At 39.9% G+C, this 25,494-nt stretch overlaps 1 protein-coding gene across 11 annotated transcripts in view; it reads left to right on the plus strand.

Annotated features, from left to right (window-relative positions):
- The window catches only part of agrn (agrin), a 390,673-nt gene that overhangs the window by 122,996 nt on the left and 242,183 nt on the right, over window positions 1-25,494 (plus strand). For 9 of the 11 annotated variants that reach the window (XM_088331544.1, XM_088331552.1, XM_088331545.1 and 6 more), the window contains one exon: window positions 15,696-15,734. In XM_088331544.1, the coding sequence (XP_088187670.1) occupies window positions 15,696-15,734 (39 nt within the window). Of the gene's footprint in view, window positions 1-9,278; window positions 11,034-15,695; window positions 15,735-25,494 lie in introns of those variants that run through there. The other 2 variants (XM_088331551.1, XM_088331554.1) reach the window with 1 other exon arrangement.

The raw sequence follows: 25,494 nt of genomic DNA on the forward strand, positions 1-25,494 counted from the left end.
TAATTTTTTTTATATTTTTTACATTTTGCAGACCTACAAAAAGTGTTTCAAATGCAATTCAAATTTGAAAGGTAAAATCTAAAAGTGACCATTTTTGGGAGTCAAAAGGTTTTGGCCCAAAACTTGATTTCCTTTTCCCCTGGAAAATAACAATCGATATGTTTTCCTACGTTATGAGCCTAAGCATTAAATGGATCATAATTCATTTTTCTTTTCAACACAATTACTAATGTCCTATTATTGGATGAAAACGACAACATTCATATTTTATCTGAACATTAGAAAGATGGTCAACGGATACAGTTAAATTGTATTGTCTTTATTGTCATTGATATCAACGTTGTGTAAACAATGTATGCAACTATATTGGACATGGCACTAAACATGTATTAAAGACATTAAAGAGAAAAGAAAAAGACTATCAGGACATAAAGGCAGAAAAGAATATTTATAACATAGTCCCTAGGGACTGGCCTAAATTATTGTAATAGTGCAGTGTTCATGAATGAAAAAGAATAGTGCATTGTAACAATAGTGCAATGGAAAGAAGTGCAATAACATAAAGCGGGAGCCCCAAAAATAAATAATGAATAAAACATCACAAGGTATATATTTCTACTGTTTCGTAGAATAAAACATTCAGCCCAACAAAAAGGAAAAAAAAAAAAACTAAATACGTTTCAAGATATGTTTTCACAGTTTTGTGCGCTTGTTTAGGGTGGTATTTGCCCTGGGGAAGAAGGTATCTCTGAGGCCTGTTGGTCAAATTGAGTGTTGTCATGCACTGTGGCCCATTAAAATGAGCCAAAGTAATATAATAAATAGGACATTTTAAAGTAATAGTAATGAAAAAAAAAAATCAACTTAATTATATAAAACGAGTCCAAAAACATGCATTTCAGGTGAATTGGCCGGTCCAAATTGTCCCTAGGTGTGAATGAGCGAATGAGTTGTCTGTCCCTGTGTGCCCTGCGATTGGCTGGCAACCAGTTCAGGGTGTCCCCTGCCCACTGCCCGGAGATGGCTGGGATGGGCTCCAGCCCCCCCGCGACCCTAATGAGGATAAGCGGTACGGCTGATGAGATGAGATGAGTCCAAGGCCCAGTTAGTGAAGGCAGGCTGGAAATATATCACTAAAAATATTGCTTTTTTAGGGTAATCTCAGCTAATGCTTGTTATTAACTGAAATATCTTTATTTGTTAACTCACATTGTTATGCTGCAAATAATGTAAACCTCAAGTTCATTCATGAAATATTTTTTTCAAAATTGCTTTGAAACCATCCAACGGTCCTACTTGCAGTACGTTCCACTCCAAGAACGTTGTGTTCTTTAACCCGCTCTTTCGGAGCCACCATTTTGTGTCATGCTTATTATGAATTCTGGGTGCCACAAAATGCTTTTGGATGCCAAGGAAATACAAACTTATTAAACATTGATTACAGTTTATGGCCAATGTATTATATTAGAATGTAAAAGGGATTAAGGCCATCCTTTTCATTTCTTTGGTTGTGTCAGAAAGTAAAAATACGAAGTTGTTCAATAAATTATTAATGTGACTTGCGAAGACTTTAGTCTCTAATGGACTTAACATTCTATCCGTGTTTTCGTTCTGCGGAAAGAACAACTCATGCAAGCACAAACAATTCAAAGCTATTGCGTTACCATAGCAGGTAAATTAGCGCCTTTGTTCTTGCCAGGAAAACCAATTTTTAATGACTACTATGCCTAATCTTTGAATCTGTCTCATCCTTTAGCCTCCTTTTTCAATGTCAAACTTTCCAAACTTTGCGGTTTCCTATCTTGGCTACGAGGCTTTTTTTCCATTTTTTTCCGCAGTTGACCAATGCAATTTTTTTTGTTAAAAGTACATCAACTTGTGCAGCAACTTGTATAAAGGTTTTGGAATAAATATTGGGGTGGGACGATATGCTTAGGTCACAATTTGACTGTATCACAATGCCAAGGTGCTGATTCGATTTATGTCACGATTCTCGATAATTGCGTTTACAGAAGTATTGTGATTCGATATAAGTGATGATTATTTTTATTTTGTTTTTCCTAAAACAAGAAAACCCAAACCATACACTTTTGGGACAATAAACTATGAATGATGTTCAAACAATGTACATCATGTGATTTGTTTATGTCAGAGGTGGGCGAACAACGGCCCGGGGGCCTCATGCGACCTGGGAGGCCTTTACATATGGCCTGCAACAAAGTTTAGAGACAGTTTTGGTCATGTCTAGCGCCGTCTTTCTTGGAACTGTATGAAATCCAAACAACGTCCATACTTTGGATTGAAAATGTACGGGCGTAGGCATAGTCCTCCATTTTTCATTTCTCATTACTTTCCCACATTTTCCCGTACCGGCTATAACATAAACAAAAATTGATTTCCACGGAGAAACGTAAATTTTAAAAATAGCCAAAAATGAAATCACAAAAAGTACATGAATCAATTTTTTGTCCCAAACATCGGTGCCGATAATCTGTCGACCTCTAGTCTACATAATCAGAATAAATTGTAATACTTACCTAATTAAATTGATTAAGAAAACGGATCAATTTAATTCCAGATATCTGCACCCCATTCTCACTCATTCATCAGAAATGTGCCTGTTGTGACTGGAAAAATGCAGTAGCTAATAGAGTGTCGGCTGATCTAGCATGCTTGTTGGCCGAAGCAAAGGGCACATAAATATAGAGCGGCACAGCGGTTGCAAAGCTTATAAATGATGATTGCAATGAATAGCTGAGTGGGACAAGTGGCCCACCTGCAGCGAGCCTTCCCTCTGCTAGCTCAACTGTACGCAGCTTCGCACAGGAGGTGTCGAAGTCGTTTCAAACTAATGAGCCCGAGAGTATCATTCGTCAAGCATTTATACATTGATAACATTACTCTTTTGATTGCTGTCTTAAAATGTAAGACTCATGCGAGTTTATGACCTATTATAGGACATTTCACGTTTAATATACCAAATATCGAGGGGAACAATCATACTCTACAAAGCCTGTAAATCAATCAAAATATGTTCTTACTACATACTTTTAATAAAGCTTCAAACAGGCACAGCCCTCAATATAAATTATTTTTTGTGCTGTGTCTTTGTAGACTTATTTTTAAACTTTTTTTATTTTCTTTTAGGGTAGAATTTTGCAAATTCTGCTCATATGAAGTTTGACTGTAAGGAAAACAGCATACCTTAGCGCTTTTAATAATATTCGGTTTAATGTTCTAACTGTGCATCGCTTTTATGATCAAAACGTATGCTTACAACGTTTAAACTTAGTTTAAATGAATAACATTGATTTGATGAATAACACGGGTTAGGGTTCGGGTTCGGCTTGTAAATCAATGAATGTCAACGTAGCTAATACCCAAGACAGTACAAATACAGAAGCATGCAAGAACCATCTAACATTTGAAGGAGACAATATCATCATCTGATTTTTTTGTTGTGGCCACTTTAAAATTCAAATTCCTCACTAAAGACCCAGTCAACATACTGTTTTGCTCCAATCACTGGTCTCTGAGAGTTCCAGCACAATCTTGGATTCCAACCAACACTCCTTTCTCATCTTATGTATACAGCTGGCTACATTTCTACATGCATCTAGATGGGTTAGAGGTGCACACAAATTAAATTTTTGTCCGGAACCGAAAATAAAAACTGTAAAACGCTTGGCTAAAGAACCAAAATTGAAACGCAGAAATAAATGACACACACAAATATTATTAGTAATAATATTACATTTTAAACATGTATTATGCACTAAACTGCTAAAAGAATTATGATATAAATATCAGAACCCGAACAGACGGTGGACCCAAGCGCGTAACGTTTTCACACAAAGCTTTATTTTACGGAAGCGGGGCAGTCAAGCGCGGGAACACAAATGCCAGCAATATGGCAATCGCTGGGCAGAGAAGTCAGGCGCGGGAAAACAGGAAGCCAGGGGCAGACGAACAGGATACAGGACAGGACAGGACAGACGGGATCGATACCAGATACAGGATACACGAGCAGGATATCGGACAGGATGGGACAGACGGGATCGATACCAGATACAGGATGTACGATGAAGATTCCGGACAGGACGGGACAGACTAGATCGATACCGGAGACTGGATACACGAGCAGGATACCGGACAGACGGGATCAATACCGGATACTGGATACACAAGCATGATACCGGACAGAGTCAAAATGCTTGCCTTGCAAGTGCAGAGTTTTGTTGGCGGACTGACCATGAGCGAATGAGAGCACTAAGTGTGAATAGGAGGAGAGCCAATCAGGCAACGAGCAGCCAAAGAAGAGGGCACAGGTGAGGGCAATGGGCAATAGTGACAATAAAATGAGAAAAAAACTGAACAGCATATTACTAGATTGATTAGAAGTACTTAGTTTTTTATTAAATTATTATATTTTCATAAAACAAAAAGTGTAATTAGGTGCTTAAAATGTAAATCTTCTGAATGTTTTAAAAGTAAAGTTATGATGACAAATAAATAGCTTGTAACTTCCTCTTCCCCGGCGAGCGGCTACAAAAAAACACGAGAGCAGAGAGACGCATGAACTTTAGAGAACATTTGTTATTGATAAAAGCTTGCCAGAGCTCCCGTTTTGACGGCGCTCCCCATCTTCTTCCTCCTCCTGCGCAAAATGAAAAATGTGCAGCACAAATTCCCCCTGGATGAAAGCAAGCTTTGTAAGGCTTGTCTCATGTTTGACGTGATGTCATCAAAACGTACTTTTTTGCTTCCAGTTTTGTTCTTGTTTTTTTTTCTTTTAGCACTCTTGGTCATTTTCTCTGCAGGCTATCATCGGGTAAGCCCAAATTGAATTTGGTTTCAGCGATGATTAAAATACAAGTCACAAATGAAGCGGTGTCCGAGTTGTAGCTTCTGGTCATCCGTTTTGTGGGTAATGAATCTATTGTTTGTGAGCTATAAGCTCAACATGGGAGAGAGTTGTTAGTCTAGCTTCAGCAGTTTCCCGGACCTGCAGCGCAGCTCTTGCCTTCTTTCCCGCCGCTGCCTCAGTTGCTTCCCGGACCCGATAACAATCCAAGGACCAAGCGGTGGTGATCACAATTTATTTGTGGTCTTCCGAATTTCCACAAAGTCCGATTTAACCCCTTAACGTTCCGACGACCTAAAGTCGTGTCTTCACAATGTTGACAGTCACTGAAATACGTAATGTAATTGGAAAGCTTAAACTCTTTTTAAAATACACTCATCACAGAAACATTACGATCAACCCGAAACAAGATACCCAAAAATTAGAATGCTGGCATAGCTCATCTGTAACGTCTCCTGGAACTCAGCTCATGATACGATTCCCTGTAAATATGGTGTGGTTACATTGACGAAAATTGACTGAATCTACCCATCCATTATCTGCACCACTTTCCAACCATGTAAAATATATACTCGAAAACACACGATAATGCCGACGGATAAAAAATATGCCTAAAAGCATGCATGCATTGTTTGACTATCTTTGTTGTGTCCGTCTGTTTGGCTTCATCATTCCCCTTTAAAAATAAACAGACTTTTCAGATTTTTCTCAAAACTCTCTCTCTCTGCCTCTTTCTCTCTTTCTCTATGTATATAGGAATGCAACCCCTGCAAAAACAATGGATGCAAATGATGTAATAAATCTACTGATGTGTTCTTCAAAGTGAATGTGTAAAATAAGATTCCTGATAAACCTAAATCATCATGCAACATGAATAACTGCTGTGTCCATCATCCTGCAGCAGCCTGTGAAAATCGACACACGCACACATGTGGACACACAAGCCTCACGCCTTATTGACCCATCACTGCCAATCACTTGGTGAACTCGACAAACGTCTCTCTCGGCCCACGAACTTTAACAAGCGCATCTTTTTTTCTCTTCGCCCCCATCTCACCATCCTCACCATTAAACAGGGCGACCAGCTCCTTTAATCATATTTGTAATTTCAAAGGCTTCATGAAAGAGATGTTAACCTTGCATGGTACCGGTGGCATTAAAAATGGATCAAAGCGGCTCGCCTTTGATGCAGACCTGCTTCTCCCGCCAGAACCTTGTCACCCTCTGCTGGAAGGATGTGGCATTTCAATGACCATTGGCGGGTGCTCGACCTTTTCCCTGCTTTATCTTGCACGCAATTAGTTGTAAACGCCGAGGGGAACAGAGCAATGACATTTTGTCATGCAGGTGAACAGTTTGGCTCGGTGCAAAGCAAAAGGGCCGGCAAGACACGCTTTGTGATGAGGAAGTGTTGGTGGGGAAGCGACTAGCAGAGATGAAGACGGAGGCAGCGATGGAGCTGGAGAAGACATGAACATGAGAGAGCAGGGAACATAAATAATTGATTCTCTATCCCGCCATGCATCTGCCGCCTGCTGTCATTGAGTTTATTTCCAAGCCGAAACGTAACATGGCCTCATTATCGCATTAAGGAAGTGGCGATGAATGGTTTTTTAAAAATATCTATTTAATAATTTAATGCTATGATATGGATGCAAATGCCTCTACACTGCTAGGAATTTTGGTAGAGGCAAAATGGCGAGTATGAAGATTTTGTGCTAAGTAAGGTCATTTGTGGACCGTTTTAAAAAACAACCTGCACTACTTTGCTTCAAATCACATACATTGTTTTTAATAACACACAATGTCTCCCAAAGGGTACTCAGTGCCTGCCTTGTGGTGGGAACCCTCAGACTCGTTGGTGGTCACCGGCAGTAAGGGATGCCGTCATGCTTAGGAAGGTGTCTTATCTAGCCCTTCTGGCCTGTGGGACCCTGGAAGCAGTTGGCAGGTATCGGCTAGCCAGACACAATACGGCTTCAGCAGTTACCAAGGCAAAAACTGGGGCTTGGGAGGAGTTTAACGAGGGCCCGGGAGACAACTTTTAAAATGTTTCAAGGAAATTCTGGTCCACCATCCAGCGTCTCAGGGGGGGGAGTGATGTGCCATCAACATTTTATGTAGTGAAGGTGGAGCGCTGCTGAGCTCGACCCGTGACGTTGTGAAGCTGTGGGCATAATACTCCTGAATACCACCAACACAGTTTCCCCAGATGAAGCAGAGCCTGGGGACTCTGAGGTGGGCTCTCATATCTCTGATGTTGAAGATTCTGAGGTGGTCAAAAAGCTCTTCGGTGGCAGAGCATTAGGTGACACAGGGGTGAGATTTGCCCGGAGTTCATTAGGGCTCTGGATGTTGTAGGCTTGTCATGGTTGACATGCATCCGCAACATCGTGGACAGTAACTCTCGACTGGCAAACTGGGGTAGTGGTCCCCCTCTTCAAGAAGTGGGACCGGAGAGTGTGTTCCATCTACAATGGGGAAGTTGGACTCCGCTAGGCTGCCCTTTGTTACTGATTTATTTCCATAACTTTAATGGACAGTATTTCTAGGCACAGCCTTGGCAGAGAAGGGTCAGGTTTGTGAGCCTCAGCATTTCATCTCTACTATTTGCAGAAAATGGTGTTCTGTTAGCTTTCTCAATCCATGATCTTCAGCTCTCACTGCAATGCTTCGCAGCCACGTATAAAGGTAGTTGGTAGGTGTATCTCAGTATCTCTCTCGTATCTCTCTCGTATCTCTTAATTTATAATTGTGATTTTCATTTTCAAACATGAGTATTATTTTCTTGTTTTGCTGGAAAGGAGCGTCCAATAAAGAATACCCTCACCGTAATGTGGTTCACCTTTTACGATATTGTTCGATTTGCAGCCTGCATTGTATTTCGCATTCTGATTGGCTCAACAGCATCTCCGATTATTATTATTTTTTGACAGTATAGTAGTTATTTGTATAAAAATGTTTACATTGTATTTGTTTTCATCAAACAAATGCTTGTACATGTAAAAAAAGGTTGGTTCTATGGTTTTATTGTATAACATATTATTTAATTGAATATTAATTGTAAAAAAACTATAAAAAGATTTCTACACAATAAATGACTGTATTGTAAAATAAAATAAAAACAGTGGTTGCAGTGGGCAAAACTATCAAACAATACAATAATATTTTTTTTCTTCAGGGTCCTTGAACTACATTTTAAACTTTTTGTCTGTTAAATTAAGAAAAAAGGGACCTTTTTTTTGGTAAAAGGGGTAAAAAGATATTCTTGAAAATTGTACAACTATCTGCAACATAAGAAAACATGGACTGTTTTGAATTGAATTGTTTTAGGTAAAATAAACAAGGAAAAAGAAAAAATGCTAACAGTGCCTAATATAAAAAATATTTGCCAGTGAAACAAAATATGTGGGCAGCACGGCGGTGCAGTGGTTAGCGCATGTGCGGCACAGTTCAAGTCATGGGAACCTCCTGCGTGGGTTCAAATCCAGCTCCAGACTTCCTGTGCGGAGTTTGTATGTTCTTCCCGTGCTTGCGTGGGTTTCCTCCGGGCACTCCGGTTTCCTCCCACATTCCAAAAACATGCATTTCAGGTGAATTGGCCGGTCCAAATTGTCTCTATGTGCGAATGAGCGAGTGAGTTGTCTGTCCCCGTGTGCCCTGTGATTGGCTGGCAACCAGTTCAGTGTGTCCCCTGCCCACTGCCCGATGATTTCTGGGATGGGCTCCAGCACCCCCGCGACCCTACTGAGGATAAGCGGTGCAGCTAATGAAATGAGATGAGATGAGACAAAATATGTTTTATTTTTGTTTACTGGATTGTATTTTCAAAATTCCCAACATGATAAGATATCCCCAAAATAAAAAGAGTTTGTGGATATAGAGTTTTTGAGATAGCAGGTGGTCTACAGTTATCTAAAAGTGTAGATACAACTATCTTATGTTTCCTATCTATATCCATAGACTTCAATGCAATGTGTTGAATACAATATCAAAAGTGCAGCTGAATGCAAACGATACCTTTGACCCCTTCAGTTCGGCTAATCCAAATGTGTTGGACAACCCCTCCCTAATGGTTTGTAAAAGCACTTTTGTACGCCAGATTCTTTTGATGAGATTCCAAACAAATGGAGTTGGCTGACATCTCCCGAGACCTCCAAGCTCTATTGTTTAGCCGCTGCACTGTTGTTGCCCTCCCCTCCTAAGCAAGACAGCGCTGTTCTGCAAAGCCTTTATGCTTGCTTGTTCGATTCCCAACCCCTCCTCCTTTCTCCCTTTTGTTGCGTCCAATGTGCCTCATCTCTCTCTCTCGCGCTCTCTCTCTTGCGCTCTTTTCGCTCTCTCTTACCCTCTCTGTCTCTCCCTCTCCTTCTCTCTTTCGTTTGCTCTCATTTACACCCATCGTACTGGAGGAGTGGGTTTGGAAAATCAGCAACACTCTTCTCTTGCTTTCCTCAGAAAATAAACTGGCGAAACGGATTTGTACTTTTTGGCATCACTCTTGTTCCCCTATCATTTACTGACTACCAATAGCTTCTCTGGTCTGCCACATCTGTACGCTCACTCTGCTCACTCGCATCTGCTTCAGTTGGCTGAGGGTTGTTGACACCAGGACCGCTACCTACTGCCAGGGATTAAGCGTGCATGGAAACGCCGGAGTCTGCTTTGCTGCGCATGGGCTGCTGTCTGCGAAGAGACGCGTAAATCCACGTGGCCAAGACAGCAAGCACGGATCTGGACAATCTGAATGCATATGTGCTCAGTGAAGCGTTAAAAACAGCTGACAATAAACTGATGAAAGCAGGGCAAAGAGTAGAGAAAGAAGTTTCCAGTCTGGAACCGCCAGAGGACGTGATATTAAGTAGGACGTCAGAATTTTTTTTAACCAGTTTATGCTATCAGGATTTTCAGGTCTAGGTGGTAACATGGAGGAGAGCGCCACACATGTTCATCACTGGCTGCACTAGTTTTAGACTGATTGAAGTCCTTGGACTGGTTGTGTAGATCAAATTCTTCAACTTTTATACTTTCAAAACTTTTTCAGACTTTGTGAATCACAAAAGTGGAAGAATTATAATCTTTTTTCAAGGTTCCCTGCTGCTAATCTGCTATAGCAGATCCTCTCCCGAGCCAGTGTCAGGTTCGCATGTGCCACACTCGTATATCTCTCTGCCGTGACCGGCTTGTCCGCAGGATACAAGGAAACAGCTGTGTCGAGTTAGAGGAGCAAATTGTTGTTCATGAGATCAGCGGCTTGCGAGCTGGAATAATATGCTCAGCTCTTAGGGAGATCCTTGAAATGTTGCCGGTGAGCACCAGACCATGGCGTGGTTGCTGAGGGCTTTTGACATGGAGGCAAAGGGCTCTTAAGAGAAGGAAATCCCCCTATCAACCTACAAATCAGCAGTCTGGGGGACTTTGAGGACAGAGGAAGATTCCTGCCGGAGTTTACATTTTCTGTCTGGATATATCAACAGTTTAGACCAATTTATTTTCATACCTCAGAGGCATAACAGCTCAACACTTTGTTATACCTATTTACAACTGCATTATCACCTCCCACTATTCGTATTTACACTGTTAGCAATACATTCTCATACATTATCCAGAGTGAAAGACCTTTCGGAGTTTCCCACGGAGCCACAACAGGATGTAGGAAGTAAGGGGTGATATGGACAGGTGGTAGGCTGAGTCTAAGAAGTCACCCTCAGTCCAAACTTGTCCTCTCTTGGATATTATTGTTTTAAAAATGCATTGCCTGGATACGTCTAAAAGTTTGCAGGTATCAGTCTCTGCTGAAAGTCATCTTATCATGCCCCAGAGCCAAAAACACAACTGAAAAGCGGACCGTTAGTGTTTTTGTTTTGGGATCTTTCTTCATTTGGTGTCAATCACCCAACCGCCATCATTTTCTCCAACGGTACTCTGGGCGCCTCTCGACGCCCCCCTCGGCCTGTGATCTCCTCAGCCGCCCTGGAGGGAAGAGGGTCAATGGATTGGACCATGGCCGGGTGCCATTATCCATCGCCGACTCCGCCAGAGCGAGAGCGGCGTTACCAGCATAAAGTGTCTCTGGTGGTGCGCTACTTCATGATCCCTTGCAACATCTGCCTGATCCTGCTGGCCACGTCGACGCTGGGCTTCGCGGTGCTCCTATTTCTCAACAACTGTAGGTTTCTAATCTTTAAATTCCTCACTTGCTGTGCTTTTGCCGACGCAAGCAGCCGACATCTTCTGAACTTTAAAGTTTCCTCTGCTATAATGGCAGACTGTTCTGCTTTCCTTGTAGATGATTTTATATGTCTTACTATTTGGCTTCTATTTTGAAGGTATCAAATACAGTATCGTGCCGCCTATGGAAAGGGGGACAGTGGATCTTGCACTCTCCTAGTATGGCTCAAAGCATTGACAATGGCGTGGTATTTAAAGGATTTATGTGGATTAAAACAGTCGTTGTTTTGAACATATGGTCTGACATGGTGCGAGAATAGGTTGCCAGATTTTCAAAATAACACAAAAAGGGGAACTATTTATACCAAGTTTAACTTCAGACAATGTTACTTTACATCTCATTAAACAGTTTAACGCAAACCGTTCTCATCACGCCGGTCCTTCATTGTAACATTGGAAATATGCAGCCAGAAAAGCGCATCTTGGGTTGGGTTGGACCAGAGATTGTGGCTAGTCCAACTACATTCCCATGATACTCTAACAGGTCATTTTTGTACAATTATCCGAGACCAGTAGCTCTATTTCCAGTATGATGAAAAAAATCTTTAGATGACATAAAGAATGTAAACAATTGCTGTTACAAAACTGCACACAAACTGCACACACTTCTGTAAGACTACAGTATTTAAGTGTTTGCTGCCTGTGACTCTGACTCGGGTTTCTGTGATGTTAAATGGTGTCTGGATCCTGGTTCGTATGTGAAATTGCAATAGGGCTGATCATTTATTGAAAACAATGTCACACCACGATGGCAAAATGCCACATTTATTATAAGCAACAACGGTGTTTGTGTATGTGAGTATTGTGTGCACAAAAGCACGGGATCTGTCAAGGTGTTCGATAATAAATGAAAAGGCAAGTGACACACAAAACCATGCTTCTTCCTGCACGTGGCTAAATGTCACACTCAGACATTTATTGATTGAGTTAAGATATTGGCTGAATGATGTTCATGCGTTGACATTCGCACAGGCAGCCACTGTGTCAGGAAAGTGAGGTGGCGGAAGGGTAATATGTTTTCAAAAGACCTTATCATGTAAGAGAAAATGGGAGAAATAGTTTATTTTCGCTTCTTGCTGTATGTCGCCTTTCTTTTTGAGTGCTGGCGTATCGGTGCGCTGTAGGCCTGTGTAGACTTGTGATCCCAGAATACAGACACTGCCCGACTTACAAACAAGAAAGGTTCGGGACGTTCGTAAGTTAGATTTGTTCGTAAGTTGCTTCAATGCTACATTTTGTATGTTTAAGGTTTATATAAGTATGTTTAAGGCTTGTCTAAGTAACCTGTATCGTTTTGTACTAAAAAATAAACATTTCATAGAATAATATGTTCTATAAAGATAAATAAAGTTGAGATTAACTTACTCTTGGAAGATGCACTTCAAGAGGTCTGCCTCCTCTGATAAAAAGTGCCCGAAAAAAAAATGTTCCGACAATTTTCTCAACTGCATCAAGCTTTCTTATTCCACTTTCATTTCAAAAGAAACGGCTGGCCTCTTCTTTACACTTCACGCCAACCATATTGAATGGATGCATGAGATATTAAACAATAAAACAGTAAAAATATCAAAGTTCTTAGCGCACTAGATATTGCATAGACATAGACAGTATAGAATGTTTACACACAAACTAGGAAGGGGAAGCATTTTTTTGTTTTTTTTTCCTTCCGGGTGCATGCTGGGTGACCCCTCACAGCACCACACGCCGGTAGCAACGGAAAGAAGCACTACAGTAATGTCCTGTACTCTGATAAAGGTGAACACAGGACAAAATCTAACTTACAGCAATGTCCGTTTTTCATAAAGCGTCTGTATAATTATAATCAACAAACGGTTCAGAGACAATATTCGAGTTGCTAATTTGCATTCAATTAATGAAAAGGTGTGTCCTGAGAGTTTGAAGCAAAGTTTACATCTGTGTTTTATATTTATCTTACTCCTTGCTCCAGTGTTGGGCGCATTCCTGAAAAAGTATTCATTTATATATACAGTGACTAGTTACCTAATTTAAGAAGTAATCACGCCTCCCCCAGATTACTTACACCTAAAAGTTGATGTGACACTGAAAGTAACTCAACCAAATTACTGTACATACTCACATTAAGACCAAGCCACTAAAACTGCACAAATATAGCCACATAATAAAAAATAGCAGTAAATGTGTACACTGACTTGTGGAAGCGGTGAATCCTTTATAATTCTTGGCTTGTGTTATTAAGAGCTTGCACACTAACTCACTAACAGGAATATTTCCTTCTCCAATTCTGGGTAGTGTTTAAAACTTTTTTTCTTACGGCTTAAAGTGTTTTGAAAATATTTGTTTTCTTTTACCGCAAATTCTGTACTCACGTTTCATTGTTTCTATATTATCCACGCCCTCTCCCCAAGCGCTGCCTACCATTCACTTCTGGTGACACACAACCTAATGAGAGCATATAAACTAACCGTTGATCTTAGTGTTTTATTTTATAGTTGTAAATATGGCTTATATGTGAGTGTATACAGTAGGGAAAAAATTTGAATATCAGGACGGAGAATAGACCTGTCCTTATATTTAGCCTTGTGTTGCTGGCGGATTTAGGGTTGCAACACTTTGCAAATTAGGATCTGTCATAGAGCAAAAGACATAGTAGTTCATGATCCGCGCTACAAAACTAGCAGAGTAACGCACCATGTTGTGAAGACAGTTTAGTTAAAACGTTTTTTAATGATAGGTTACAGCATCCGTTACAGAGAAAAGTAATTGCATTTCAGGAATGTGTTCCTATGTAACGAGTTCTCCCAACACTGCCTCTGTCTGCCTTTGACTAGAAAGCTTCTCCCGATGGAAATAGGCTCGCGTCATGAGTGACTGGGACACAGCTTCAGCAGACACTTCATTATTCACTTCAAGCCCCGACCTCGTCTTTCCACTCTCTTGTTGTCCCCGCTCTCTTTCGTCCCCCAGCTGCTGCTGAACACTTCCCTGTCAGTCTCCGCGTAAAAGTCAGAATTCCTGAAAGTGTGAAGAAAGACTTATGGACCCCACCTACATGTGTTGTTTTGGTGGCTTAATTGATGCTATCCCTCTTTCTCATTATCCCTTGAGGTGCGGAGTCATGTAAAATGATGTCAAGGCTTGAAATGGGAGCCCAGACCACCAGGGGGCTCTGTTTAGTGAGACACACTAGTTCCTGGCAGAGGTTTTGATTAAGCTTCAGCACTCCAGATTGCTGCTGCTCTGCGATCCTTGCGTCATTGACAAGAAATAGGGGTGGATGATACTAAGAATTTTGGTATCAATCCGATCCAAGTAAATACAGGGTAGGATTGATCAATACCAACCCGCTACTCTTTGCTTGGAAATGTCATGATCATTGAATAATTGAACCCTTCCCTCCTTGAGTTTATAATTTCAATTAACACAGCACAAATATGTTAGCAAGCATAACAATCTCCCATCTTAAGGAGAAATTCACCATTTTGAAGTCAAAAAGTCTAACTCATTTTAATTGTATAAATCTGAGGAGAAAATGTTCTGTGGTGGGGAGGGGAGGGGTCTTGTGAAGTTTCCCAGAGTGAATCGGAAGTTTAAAGTGGTGCATTCCAATCGGTGAAGTTCGCGACAGCAGGAGTACTGAAGTTAATTGTGTGTAACGCACATTTGTTGTTTTCTCATTAACACATTATTTTTATTCACAGTACCAAAGACAAATGTTACAGGGTAGGGAAAACAGAAAGTTGTCCTGAAAGATATAGATAAGCATAAAAAAAGCATGACGAGTGAAACAACTCTTTGGTGTAATCGGTCTCTGAAGGACATGAAATAAACACATTGTATATTTTATGTCAATATTGTGTTCGTAGTTGTCAATATATGATTTAAACCATGGCCTCATGTGTTCATGGCCCCAAGAGTTTGAGTTGGATTATTGGGTGGGGATAAAGGAGGGGGATATTATTTTTCATTTACACTGGATGCAGTTCATTGGCTGAAAAGTGCTTAACAGATAAATTTTAATTGATTGATTGATTGATTTAAATATATTTTGAAATATAAGTGGTAAAAAAAGTAATATAGGTCAAACAAATTTAATACCTCTTTTGGCCATGGTTGTTTCTGATAAGTGAGAGATCCATGAGTTTAAAATGGGATTTATTGGACCCACACCGCAGTGATAATGAATGATAACGTGAAGCTCAAGTTAAACACATTTTTGACAATCCCCGCTCGTGTAACCATATTAATTCAACCTTCAAAATCCTATCAGTTTAGTCATTTCTGGGGGTGGCCATTTTGAAATAGGCTGATAAGTAAAAATGACGTCACAGTTACTTGGGTTTAGCAAGAAAAATAGAACTCTAAAAACAGAGCATTGATAGTTCGTTATCTGAATCTGAGTTTTGCTGTTTAATTAAATAAAATGTATTCTTGTACACATTTGGAAGTGGATAGAACACATGATCTAAATACTATTCTTCTTCCTCTTTGACAATACAAAAAAGCATGGTACGGATAACAATCACAATCCCAATTTCGTGATCTGCATAATGTGTCTTGATATTTTCTTCACTGCAAGGTTTCAAAAAGTAAACTAAATCTTGCCTTTTATTTCTTTCAGACAAGCCTCCTCACTTCACTCCTGCTCAGCCTCCTGATGGTAAGTCTGCTCATTGTCTTCTCAATCTTGACGACTTTTGTCTTGAGGATATTAAATACTGCAAAAAAAACGAGACACTCTGCTTAGTGGTGGCCTATTTAAGTTGCTCATCATTGGTCAATCAATTATCTTACGCACAGTAGACGTTCCAATACTATATCTTCAGTGCTCCTGTTTTCATTTCATGAAAATAGCAGTTCTATGAATTCATAGGAAATGTGAAAATAATATCCACATACATATCTTTGCTTTTCTTTTCAATATGTCTCTCACTGCATCCGAGATGAATATTCATTTGTGAATTTGAATTACTTCCCTGATCATGTCTCCTGCTTATTTTGCAACCTTCAAGACAAGCCATCACATCTCTGTCTCAAGCATGGGCATGAATATTTATCATCCGTATCACAGTTTGATAGTGCTTGATAGATTTAAGTTGTGTAGTTTCTCAACGCCCTGGGCCGGGCTTTTGCAAGCTCTTAAAGTAATGGATCATCCTGCTTATTGGTAGGCACCAAAGCTGGGCGCCTGAAGGGCCAACGAGTATAACGAATCGAGCCATTCGGTTGATGCTCAGTTCTTTTTTTATACACCAATTGCTTCTTCATCCAGCCTCATGTTAGCAACTTCATGGTGTCCATCAGAGGGATGTTTTGCTCTTGGGGGCTAATAGGCTGCTACTTGTCTTGAGAGCTTACTCATTTTGATTAATTGATCACTCTCTTTCTTTGCCTTCCACCTATATCTGCTTTATGTAATGCTGCTCGCCAAGAGCATAGCAAAACAGATTTGACAGCACAATTTCAAGCTGTGATTTATTCAAGCTTTGATTTTATCAAAACAATAAACTTGACCCTTGACAAACGATATCACAAATTTGAAAAGCAGATTGTGACAGATTGCCTTTTGGGAAGTCTGTTGTGCACTAATCTAATTTTACCAACTGATCCCACTGATGGCCTTGGCCCCGCGGTCGACGTTTGTTTTTTCGTGCCTGGGGGCAGAGCTTAAAAAGCGCTGCTAGCTCTTAATTAGCTTCCCAATAGTTCTTCAGGCTTTTTATTAGCGGCCCATATATTTTTTGTTTTGTTTACCTTACATGCCAAGCAAAACAAAAACGCCGATCTGCAATCAGTGGATTAAGCATGTCTGGTGGGATGTTGTTTCTGCGGGTCATTTAGCAGCGGGGAGATTAGTGAGACAATTACAGTCTGCCTCAATAGAAGTGTTGACCACTGGTTCGCGGTTTAGTAGTTATGTTGGGGTGATTTAAGAGATTCTACCTGGCACTCCAGGGCTAATAGAACCATGCCATTAGTCAAATCAGGCCCGAAGAGCACGAGCGGGTCTTCTATGAACCCGTCCTCCAAACCAAGGACACTCCACTGCCTGCTTTTTAATTACATAAAAACACAGACAAGGATACCAAAGAGTAGCCAGCTTATTTGAACAGCCGTTTGTTTTTGAACCGCTTTAGAGGAGGTTAACAGTTCGATTTACAAATTATAAAAGGATTATTTTGTAAATTATAGAGATAGTGTCCTGGGTCTTGGAGGACATATTACCACAGTTCCTAGATTTTTGTTGTGTACCATCAACGAAAGAATGTGGAGTCAAACGACCTATAATCACCAGTCGCAACAAAGATAAAAGTCACAAAACAGCGTTTAATTAGCCAGGCTCAGCTACGTTCTTTACGGCCTGTTGTCTCTTAATGATAAGACAGTTGTTAGATGTTATGGCAAAGCCGCAAGACTCTACTAATAGGTTGTTTTAGATATCAGAAGTGTACTTTAGCAAATTATTTATAGAGGACAACAAATGGCCAAACTTGAGCTAGTGGTTCAGTGGAGATAATAGCCGGTGTTTATATAATCATATGCCTTTTGTCCTCTTTCCATGGGCTCGTTTTTGTGCAACTTCCAGGCAATAACTTTTGATACCGCATCTGGATCTTTTTTGTTATAGCTTATATTTTTTTAAAGCTTTTCCAATTTCATTTTTGTATGTAGCATCGCCTAACTAATAAAAAGAGGGACTCAAAAAGTGCTGGTTATATTGAGCAGAGCTTTATAGGAATATATTGTTTTTTTTTGTTGTGATCCTACTGATCGGTCACCAGGCGTGTTTGGACAATATCCAAGGAAGGTGATTGGCTTAGGTCACGGGTCTTCAACCTTTTTTATGCTGATAGCTACTTTTTGTTACTAATTAGCGCAAAGGCCTCCCTGGTACCTGCAGCTACCTTACAATTTGTACTTTGTAGGCCGTACCCAACTAAAGGGGCAGCTTGTATGTGGCTTTGTGCTCCAACTCTGCCTCCGTCCTTTTGTAACCAAATATGAATTTGTGGTCATCTAGTTGTTTTTGTTTTTCATTATAAGGGAAAATTAATTAGCACTAAATAATTTTGTTTTCTATAATATGACTCCCCTATGTTTAGAGCATTTTGGGTTAAACATTTCACGATTTTTGAGAGGAGCGAAAGGTTGTCATTGGCGCTGCACACTTTAGGCCATTGGGACACCAAATATCACAATTATAAGGTCCTGAATTAGAGTCTGAGACAATTTATTTTGACCAAATACCTATCTGATACCGATCAGAAACTTCTAAGTTTGCATTTAAATTAATTGTAATGAAAACTTTGAATATCTTAAGCTTCATGAAAATTTGTGTCGTGAAGTCCCCAAAAAACAAATGCTAACTCAAATGATTTATTTTCTTTGTGGTGTGCCTGGAATTTTTTTTATAAAAAGCAACTTAAGAGGACTATAGCACTTTAAACATAACCCTTACTGAGCAACTCTATAATAAAAGCCATCAACATTGGAATAGGTATTGAAAGATATAACTTTATTAGAATGATTTGTATTAGAATCAAACAAAATCCTTATAACAAAACAAAGTACTAAACTTAATTAGAAACCCATCTATCCATCCATCCATCCATTATCTGCACCGCTTATCCTCAGTAGCATCGCAGGGGTGCTTGAGCCCATCCCAGCTATCTTCGGGCAGTGGGCAGGGGACACCCTGAACTGGTTGCCAGCCAAGTTGCAGGGCACACAGGAACAGACAACTCACTCGCTCATTCACACCTAGGGACAATTTGGACCGGCCAATTAACCTGACATACATGTTTTTGGAATGTGGGAAGTGCCTGGAGGAAACCAACACAAGCACGGAGAGAACATGCAAACTCCACACAGGAAGGTTCGATCTCATGATATTGTTTTTCTTTCACTGCGCATATCTTTCTTAAGCCACTTTGGTTTTCTGTTTTGTGTTGCTCCAGTGTTTGCATGAGAAGAAAAACAAGCACTTAATCTTACATCTTGGGAAACTGACCCAAGTGCAGACACATGGGCTGAATGACAAAAGTTGGAGGCAAAAGTAATTAACAAGAAGTTTTCTGCATATAGGAGGAAGGAAAAAACACAATATTAACAAAAGACATTCCGTAAAAACCTCCCGTCTGTCAAAGTTCTGGATCTCCAAGATCAATCAAAGACAGGTATCAAGGGATTGATGAACATAAACAGGCTGTAACATCAAAAGTACAAGCAACAATCCAACAGCTTGTGCTATCGGCATCCTTATTAGGTTTCGGCAATGATAAACGGATGTGGGGTCCTCCTGTCTTTCTGCTGTGGCACCCTCTGGAGGATAATGGCGTGCTGGATCTTAACGAATAATTTACCCTTTGTGTGTTAAAGAAATGTAATCTTTTCATTGAACTTAAATGAGCAGTTATACAACAACTTTTGAATGATTTGCACGGTTTTAAAGTCTACAGAGGATACTCAGTTTAGTCAATCTACATATAGGAGGCCTTGTCTGAGGTGTGCAATCTTTTTTTACATCAACACTCCGGACAGCGTCCAGTTTTGGTGGAAAGTTCTGCAGAGTTCTTTTTGGAGTGACGGACAAGTATACACTGTAGGACTGACATTGTATTTGATTACAGGCAGTACGTCACCTGCCCAAAAACATCTCTGCATGTTCACTTACAATTTTTACACGACACTGTTTCCAGATAAACATCTTGTCAGTTCAGGGAGAGTACAGTACTGCAACCAAACAATTTACAACATGAAAAGACCACAGTCAAGCCACGAGGTTGAAACCTATATTTTAACAAACACATTTGCTATATATTCTACTGGCAGAGCCTTTTCTGTGATCTTGGCAATATGTCTGACTCAAAGAGGAGCGGAATTAATTATGACTGCTGAGCCTATCTTAATTAAATCTTTTCACATCATAGATTTCTCACCAAAGAGACAAAATATCTTCCGCATCTCAGAAGCGGGGTGGCTTCACTTACTGAGAAGGTCTCACATTAAGCTGGCAAATGCATGCTGTTAAAGTTGCCTGACCACAAATCAACATTCACGGGAGTGTTTTTGCATCCGTGGCCTTCGCCTCACCAAAACAAAGTTCAATGCCCTTCAAAAGTACACAAAACTCTCGGTCGGGGTTCTTTGTTTAATTTCCTGACCCATCATGAGTCTCATCTTTTAGGGTTTTATAATACAGTGGAAAAAAACAACAATATACATGCATGTAAATGCTCATCCTTCCTTTTTTTCTTTTTGTAAATACATTTACAAATGCTTTAAGAAAAGGTTATTGTTATGTTTACCCAAATTATGTTCTTATATCGTAGTTGAAGTTATTGTTTCAGTCTGTTAAATGTGGCTCATTTTTGGGCTCTGGACCTTGAATAGGTCAAAGTATATTCGTTAATATTTAGAAATAATCCCAGATAATCAATCTGTCTGTCTGTCTGTCTGTCTGTGTGTCTGTCGTTCTGTCTGTATGTCTGTCTGTCCGTCCCACGTTATAAATCCCAACTTTTGTGTGATTGTTTGTGCGTGAGTGTGTGTTTGCATGTGACTTATAGGCTCTGCACTTACACTTTAGGCCTTTGGAACAGTTGTACTTGAAGCCTCCGTGAGTTTTTTAGGTAGGTTTTGTGTCAAGGCACCCTCAATAAATACAACAAAATTGATGAACATCTGCTTTTGTGTGTTCTGCTTTTGTGTGGTCTCTAATGCCCTTTGGCGGCCAAATTGGGTACTGCGGCTCTAGAACACTGACAACTCCAAGCAGCTGAATCCAGTCTTTTATCGGCTAGTTTTGCTTCGTAAACTTCAAATTTTATGTACCGTAAAAATACAAGTTTCTGTGATATGAAAAAAACAAATAACGCATGAACTTTGAAAATGTTTGTTAACCGTACATGTTTTGGTAAATCGCAACCAATTAACCTATGGATAACTTTACATCTTTTTTGAGACCGTAAAAACATTAAAAGAGAAAGCAAAAATAAACATCAGTAAATCTGTGCTCACAGCCTTTTAACTAGGATGTTTTTCCATTTAGAATGAACCAATTACATACAATCTAATCTTAATTGAAAGTCAGCTCACATCTGCCACCATTCCAAATGCCTCTGATTAACCCTAAACACATTTGAGCAGGCCAACTACAGACTTTTCTTAATGTGTTTTGTGATGTTCCATCAGGGGGAAACACATCACTGCAAAATACATTTCCGGACAGGACAATTATTGAAAACTAATAATTACATACTTTATATTTATTTACTTTTTAAAACAAAAAATGGCTTAGTGTTGGTTTCATAATCCTTGATTTTATTATTTTGTTTGTGCTGTTGCTTGCAGAAGGCTGATATTTTCCGACACTATTTTTCTAATACGAGTAGCCAAAAGAAAACTTTGCAAATATTGGGAAGTAAAGGTGTGCGTGTGATATCACTGTTTTGACTCGCCATTAGTTCAACACTAGTTCCTCATTACATTGCACTAAGTCCAACACAATGACCCTTTAGGTTTAGTCCATGCCCTAAAACTGGGATGTCCAACTCAGTGTGGCTCTGGGACCAGAAAAATACTTTCTGTTTTCAGGCAGGCAGGATGGGTAAACAAATATTGACTTCAAATTTCTTGCTTTGTTTTCAGTGTTATGCGTTATCAGTTAGCCTACATTTGTAACCTACCCTACATATCACAACACATTTATTCACGAACAATGGGGGTGGGGAAAGATTTTCATGTTTGGGTTTGAATGTGTTAAAGGGTTTATTTTAACACTTGAGTGAACACAGTTTTTCACCTGCACCAACTCACCATGCAATGCAATACTCAAGTGATATATATTAGATATATCACTTTTCCCCCTAATATTTGTTCTGGTTAGAAAGTAATAAAAAGAAAGACAAAATGAAAGTGCAAGAGCAATAACATTAGACATCATCAGATCAAAGTACTAGGGTGGGCATACTAATGCTGAGAGTATACTCCCCGCATCCCGTCCGTCTGCTCCTAACTCGTTTGTCCTCATGCTGGATATGAGTGATTTTACACAATTACTGCCCTGTAGAGGCGGGAATGAGTATTTCCTTTGGATGCATTTAAAAAAATATTAACTTTTGAGAGAAATGACAGGCTTCTTTTTTGACATGCTCAGAAATGTATGGTGGTCCGAAATAAATCATCCAAAAAGCCGGTAGAGTCGTTTATAATTTTATATGCTGTGAAAACCTTTACAACTCAATTTGTGTAGAATTCAAGGAACCCATTCACTTTGCCCCCTGTAACTAACATGTATAAATATGCAGTGGATGTTATCTTTCACTGATGTTCTCATGTTGCCTTGTTTTGCCTTCTTTCTTTCACAACCATGATGAATTCTTACATTAAAATTAGTTTTTTTTCAGCCATTAATGCGTCTAAATAAATTGTTGGGTGGTGTAGACAAAGGTATTAAAATAAAAGCATATGCACATGCACACTCAAGCACGGAAGCATAAGGAGAGCGACGGATGTCATTGTCAATATAGTAATTACGCTAAGATATGGTAATTAGATTGAACGAAATGTCTTGCAATGTCAATGTGTGGCTGAACAACATCATTCTCCGATTTCCTGTTAGCAGAGTCCTCCATCACAGTCGTTGTCTTCTGTAATGAGGCTGTGTAAAGTTATTTAAGCGTAAAGAGTGTAAAAACAAAGAGGGGGGAAAGTACAGTAATGTACATACAGTGGGACCTCGCTACTTTGCGGTTCCACGTTCGCGGGTTCAGAGCTTTGCGGGTCTAAAAAAAAAAAAATAATAAAATAAAATAATTAAAAAAAAAAAATAATATATATATATATATATATATATATATATATATATATATATATATATATATATATATATACACCGTATTTTCCGCACTATAAGGCGCACCTAAAAGTCTTAATTTTTTTCAAAAGCTGACCATGCGCCTTATAATACAGTGCGCCTTATATGTGGCTCAACATTAAATTGCAAGGTCTCGCAACTTACGCAACAGCGGCCGACTCGATTTTCCCCGAACGTGGAGTAGTCCGCGGTGTATGCTGGGATTTATATACCGGCGTTTCATTGGCTAACCAATGTGTCAATCATCATTTGAATCGATCAGTATTGGCTAAAGTTATTCTGAGCCTCAGATAGGCTAGAGGGCCGAAACAAACTCTGCAATTGGCCAAAAAAGATGTGTCAATCATCCGTTAAATTGATCGCTATTGGCTGAAGTTATTTGAAGCCTCGGATTGGCTAGAGCGCCAGAACAAACCCTGCAATTGGCCGAAAAATATGTGTCAATCATCCGTTAAATCGATCGCTATTGGCTGAAGTTATTCAGAGCCTCGGATAGGCTAGAGGGCCAAAACAAACCCTGCAATTGGCCGAAAAAGATGACTGAATAGCAAGCTTGCTAAACTACGCCATAAAGAAACATGTTTCATTAGTCTGTTTGTAAACATTTTACTCTCCTGGATTTACTACACTTACGCTTGTAAGAAGACCATGATTGTGTATCATTATTGAACGTGAGAACTTAGGTGAGCTATGCGGCTTTATATTTTCCCGGTATCTTGTTTTAGAACGATCTTGATGTTGCTGTGATGAGTTGAGTGAATTAAACTCAATTCCAAGTGTTTATTGTCATATGCACAGTAAAGTTGCGAGCGAAAAAGAAAATAGAAACTAAGGAATGGTTGGCATTTCTTGAATCCCAAGACTTTAACCTCCCGAAAGATATTTGAAATGATGCATTTGAGTGACATCGTACGGACACCGCATCCGCACATGTCTACGACACGAATTTGGTTCTTTGCAAGCTTTGGGAATGTTAAGGGGGTAATCAGTTTGACTGAATCATCTGACTGTTTTGTCGACGTTCCCATTGTAGCGCCTTATAATCCGGTGCGCCTTATCTATGGAAGATATAGGACCTAAAAACTATTTTTTGGGGGTGCGCCCTATAACCCGGTGCGCCCTATAGTGCGGAAAATACGGCATATATATATATATATATATATATATATATATATATATATAGGGCAGCACGGCGGCGCAGTGGTTAGCGTGGGTTCAAATCCAGCTCAGACTTCCTGTGCGGAGTTTGTATGTTCTTCCTGTGCCTGCGTGGGTTTCCTCCGGGCACTCCGGTTTCCTCCCACGTTCCAAAAACATGCATTTTAGGTAAATTGGCCGGTCCAAATTGTCCCTAGGTGTGAATGAGCGAATGAGTTGTCCGTCCCTGTGTGCCCTGCGATCGGCTGGCAACCAGTTCAGGGTGTCCCCTGCCCACTGCCCGGAGATGGCTGGGATGGGCTCCAGCCCCCCGGCGACCCTAATGAGGATAAGCGGTACAGCTAATGAGATGATATATAATTATTTTTTTTAAGCATTTTTGAAGGGGCTTCGCTGGCCTAAAAAATAATAATAATAAAATAAAATATATTTTAAAAATTTATTTATTTATTTATTTTTTATTTTTGTGAGCATTTTTGAAGGGGCGTTGCTACTTCGCGGATTTTCACTTTTCGCGGGTGGTTTTGGTCCCCATTAACCGCGATATCCGAGGGATTACTGTACACATGTATGTACCAACAGTTGTTGCCTAGATACAACGACGACAAAATAAAAAATCAAATTCTTTGTAGGTGGCCTTGTGACACACTGACGTTAGGGGTTCATTGGATACTGTATGCAAGGATTACATGCATTTTGCAAGCTGCAGTATGTGACGACATTCTAAAATCTTTCATATTTGGAAGCGACACTTTTTGACAGGGTGTCAGGACACCCATTTATTTTTAATTTATAGGCACTTTGATCTCAATATCCATTTCCAGTCGCTGGTTGGCATCAAATTAGTTTCAATTTCATAAGTAGTAGGCCAGGTTTTATAACTGGGAGATTGGGGCAGGATTTTTCTCCTTCGTAGTCCCGTCCGGATAGTGAATGTACAAAGTTAATGTACTGGACTTATACTACTTTGCTTTAATCAGTTTTATTGTTGCAGAATTCTCGTTCATACAAACGACTTTGAACAATTGCTTGTCTACTTTTTTAATAGTGCCGCAATGAACTTTGGTTTTGTAGTTCCAAACCTAATTACAAACCATGGCTAATGACTGGTTGCATGTCTGCCTCCTTGTTACAAGGTCCCAGGTTAATTCCAGCTACTGGCCTTCCTAATTTGGAGTTTGCATGTTCTCAGACACATTCCAAAAAGGTTCATTGTCAGGTCCAAATTATCCCTAGGTATGGGTGTGTGTAAAGACTCTTGTCTCTCTCCTGTGCCCTGGAACTGCCAGGTTGACCAGTCTGAGTTGTTAGCTGGGATGGGCTCCACCTCGCTAGCATGGCCAAGTTGCTGGGATGAATGAACTTGCTAAACAAGTCATCACAA

The sequence above is a fragment of the Urocampus carinirostris genome, chromosome 3, assembly GCF_059441175.1.
Source record: "Urocampus carinirostris isolate Australia breed hairy pipefish chromosome 3, RoL_Ucar_1.0, whole genome shotgun sequence".
NCBI lineage: Eukaryota > Metazoa > Chordata > Actinopteri > Syngnathiformes > Syngnathidae > Urocampus > Urocampus carinirostris.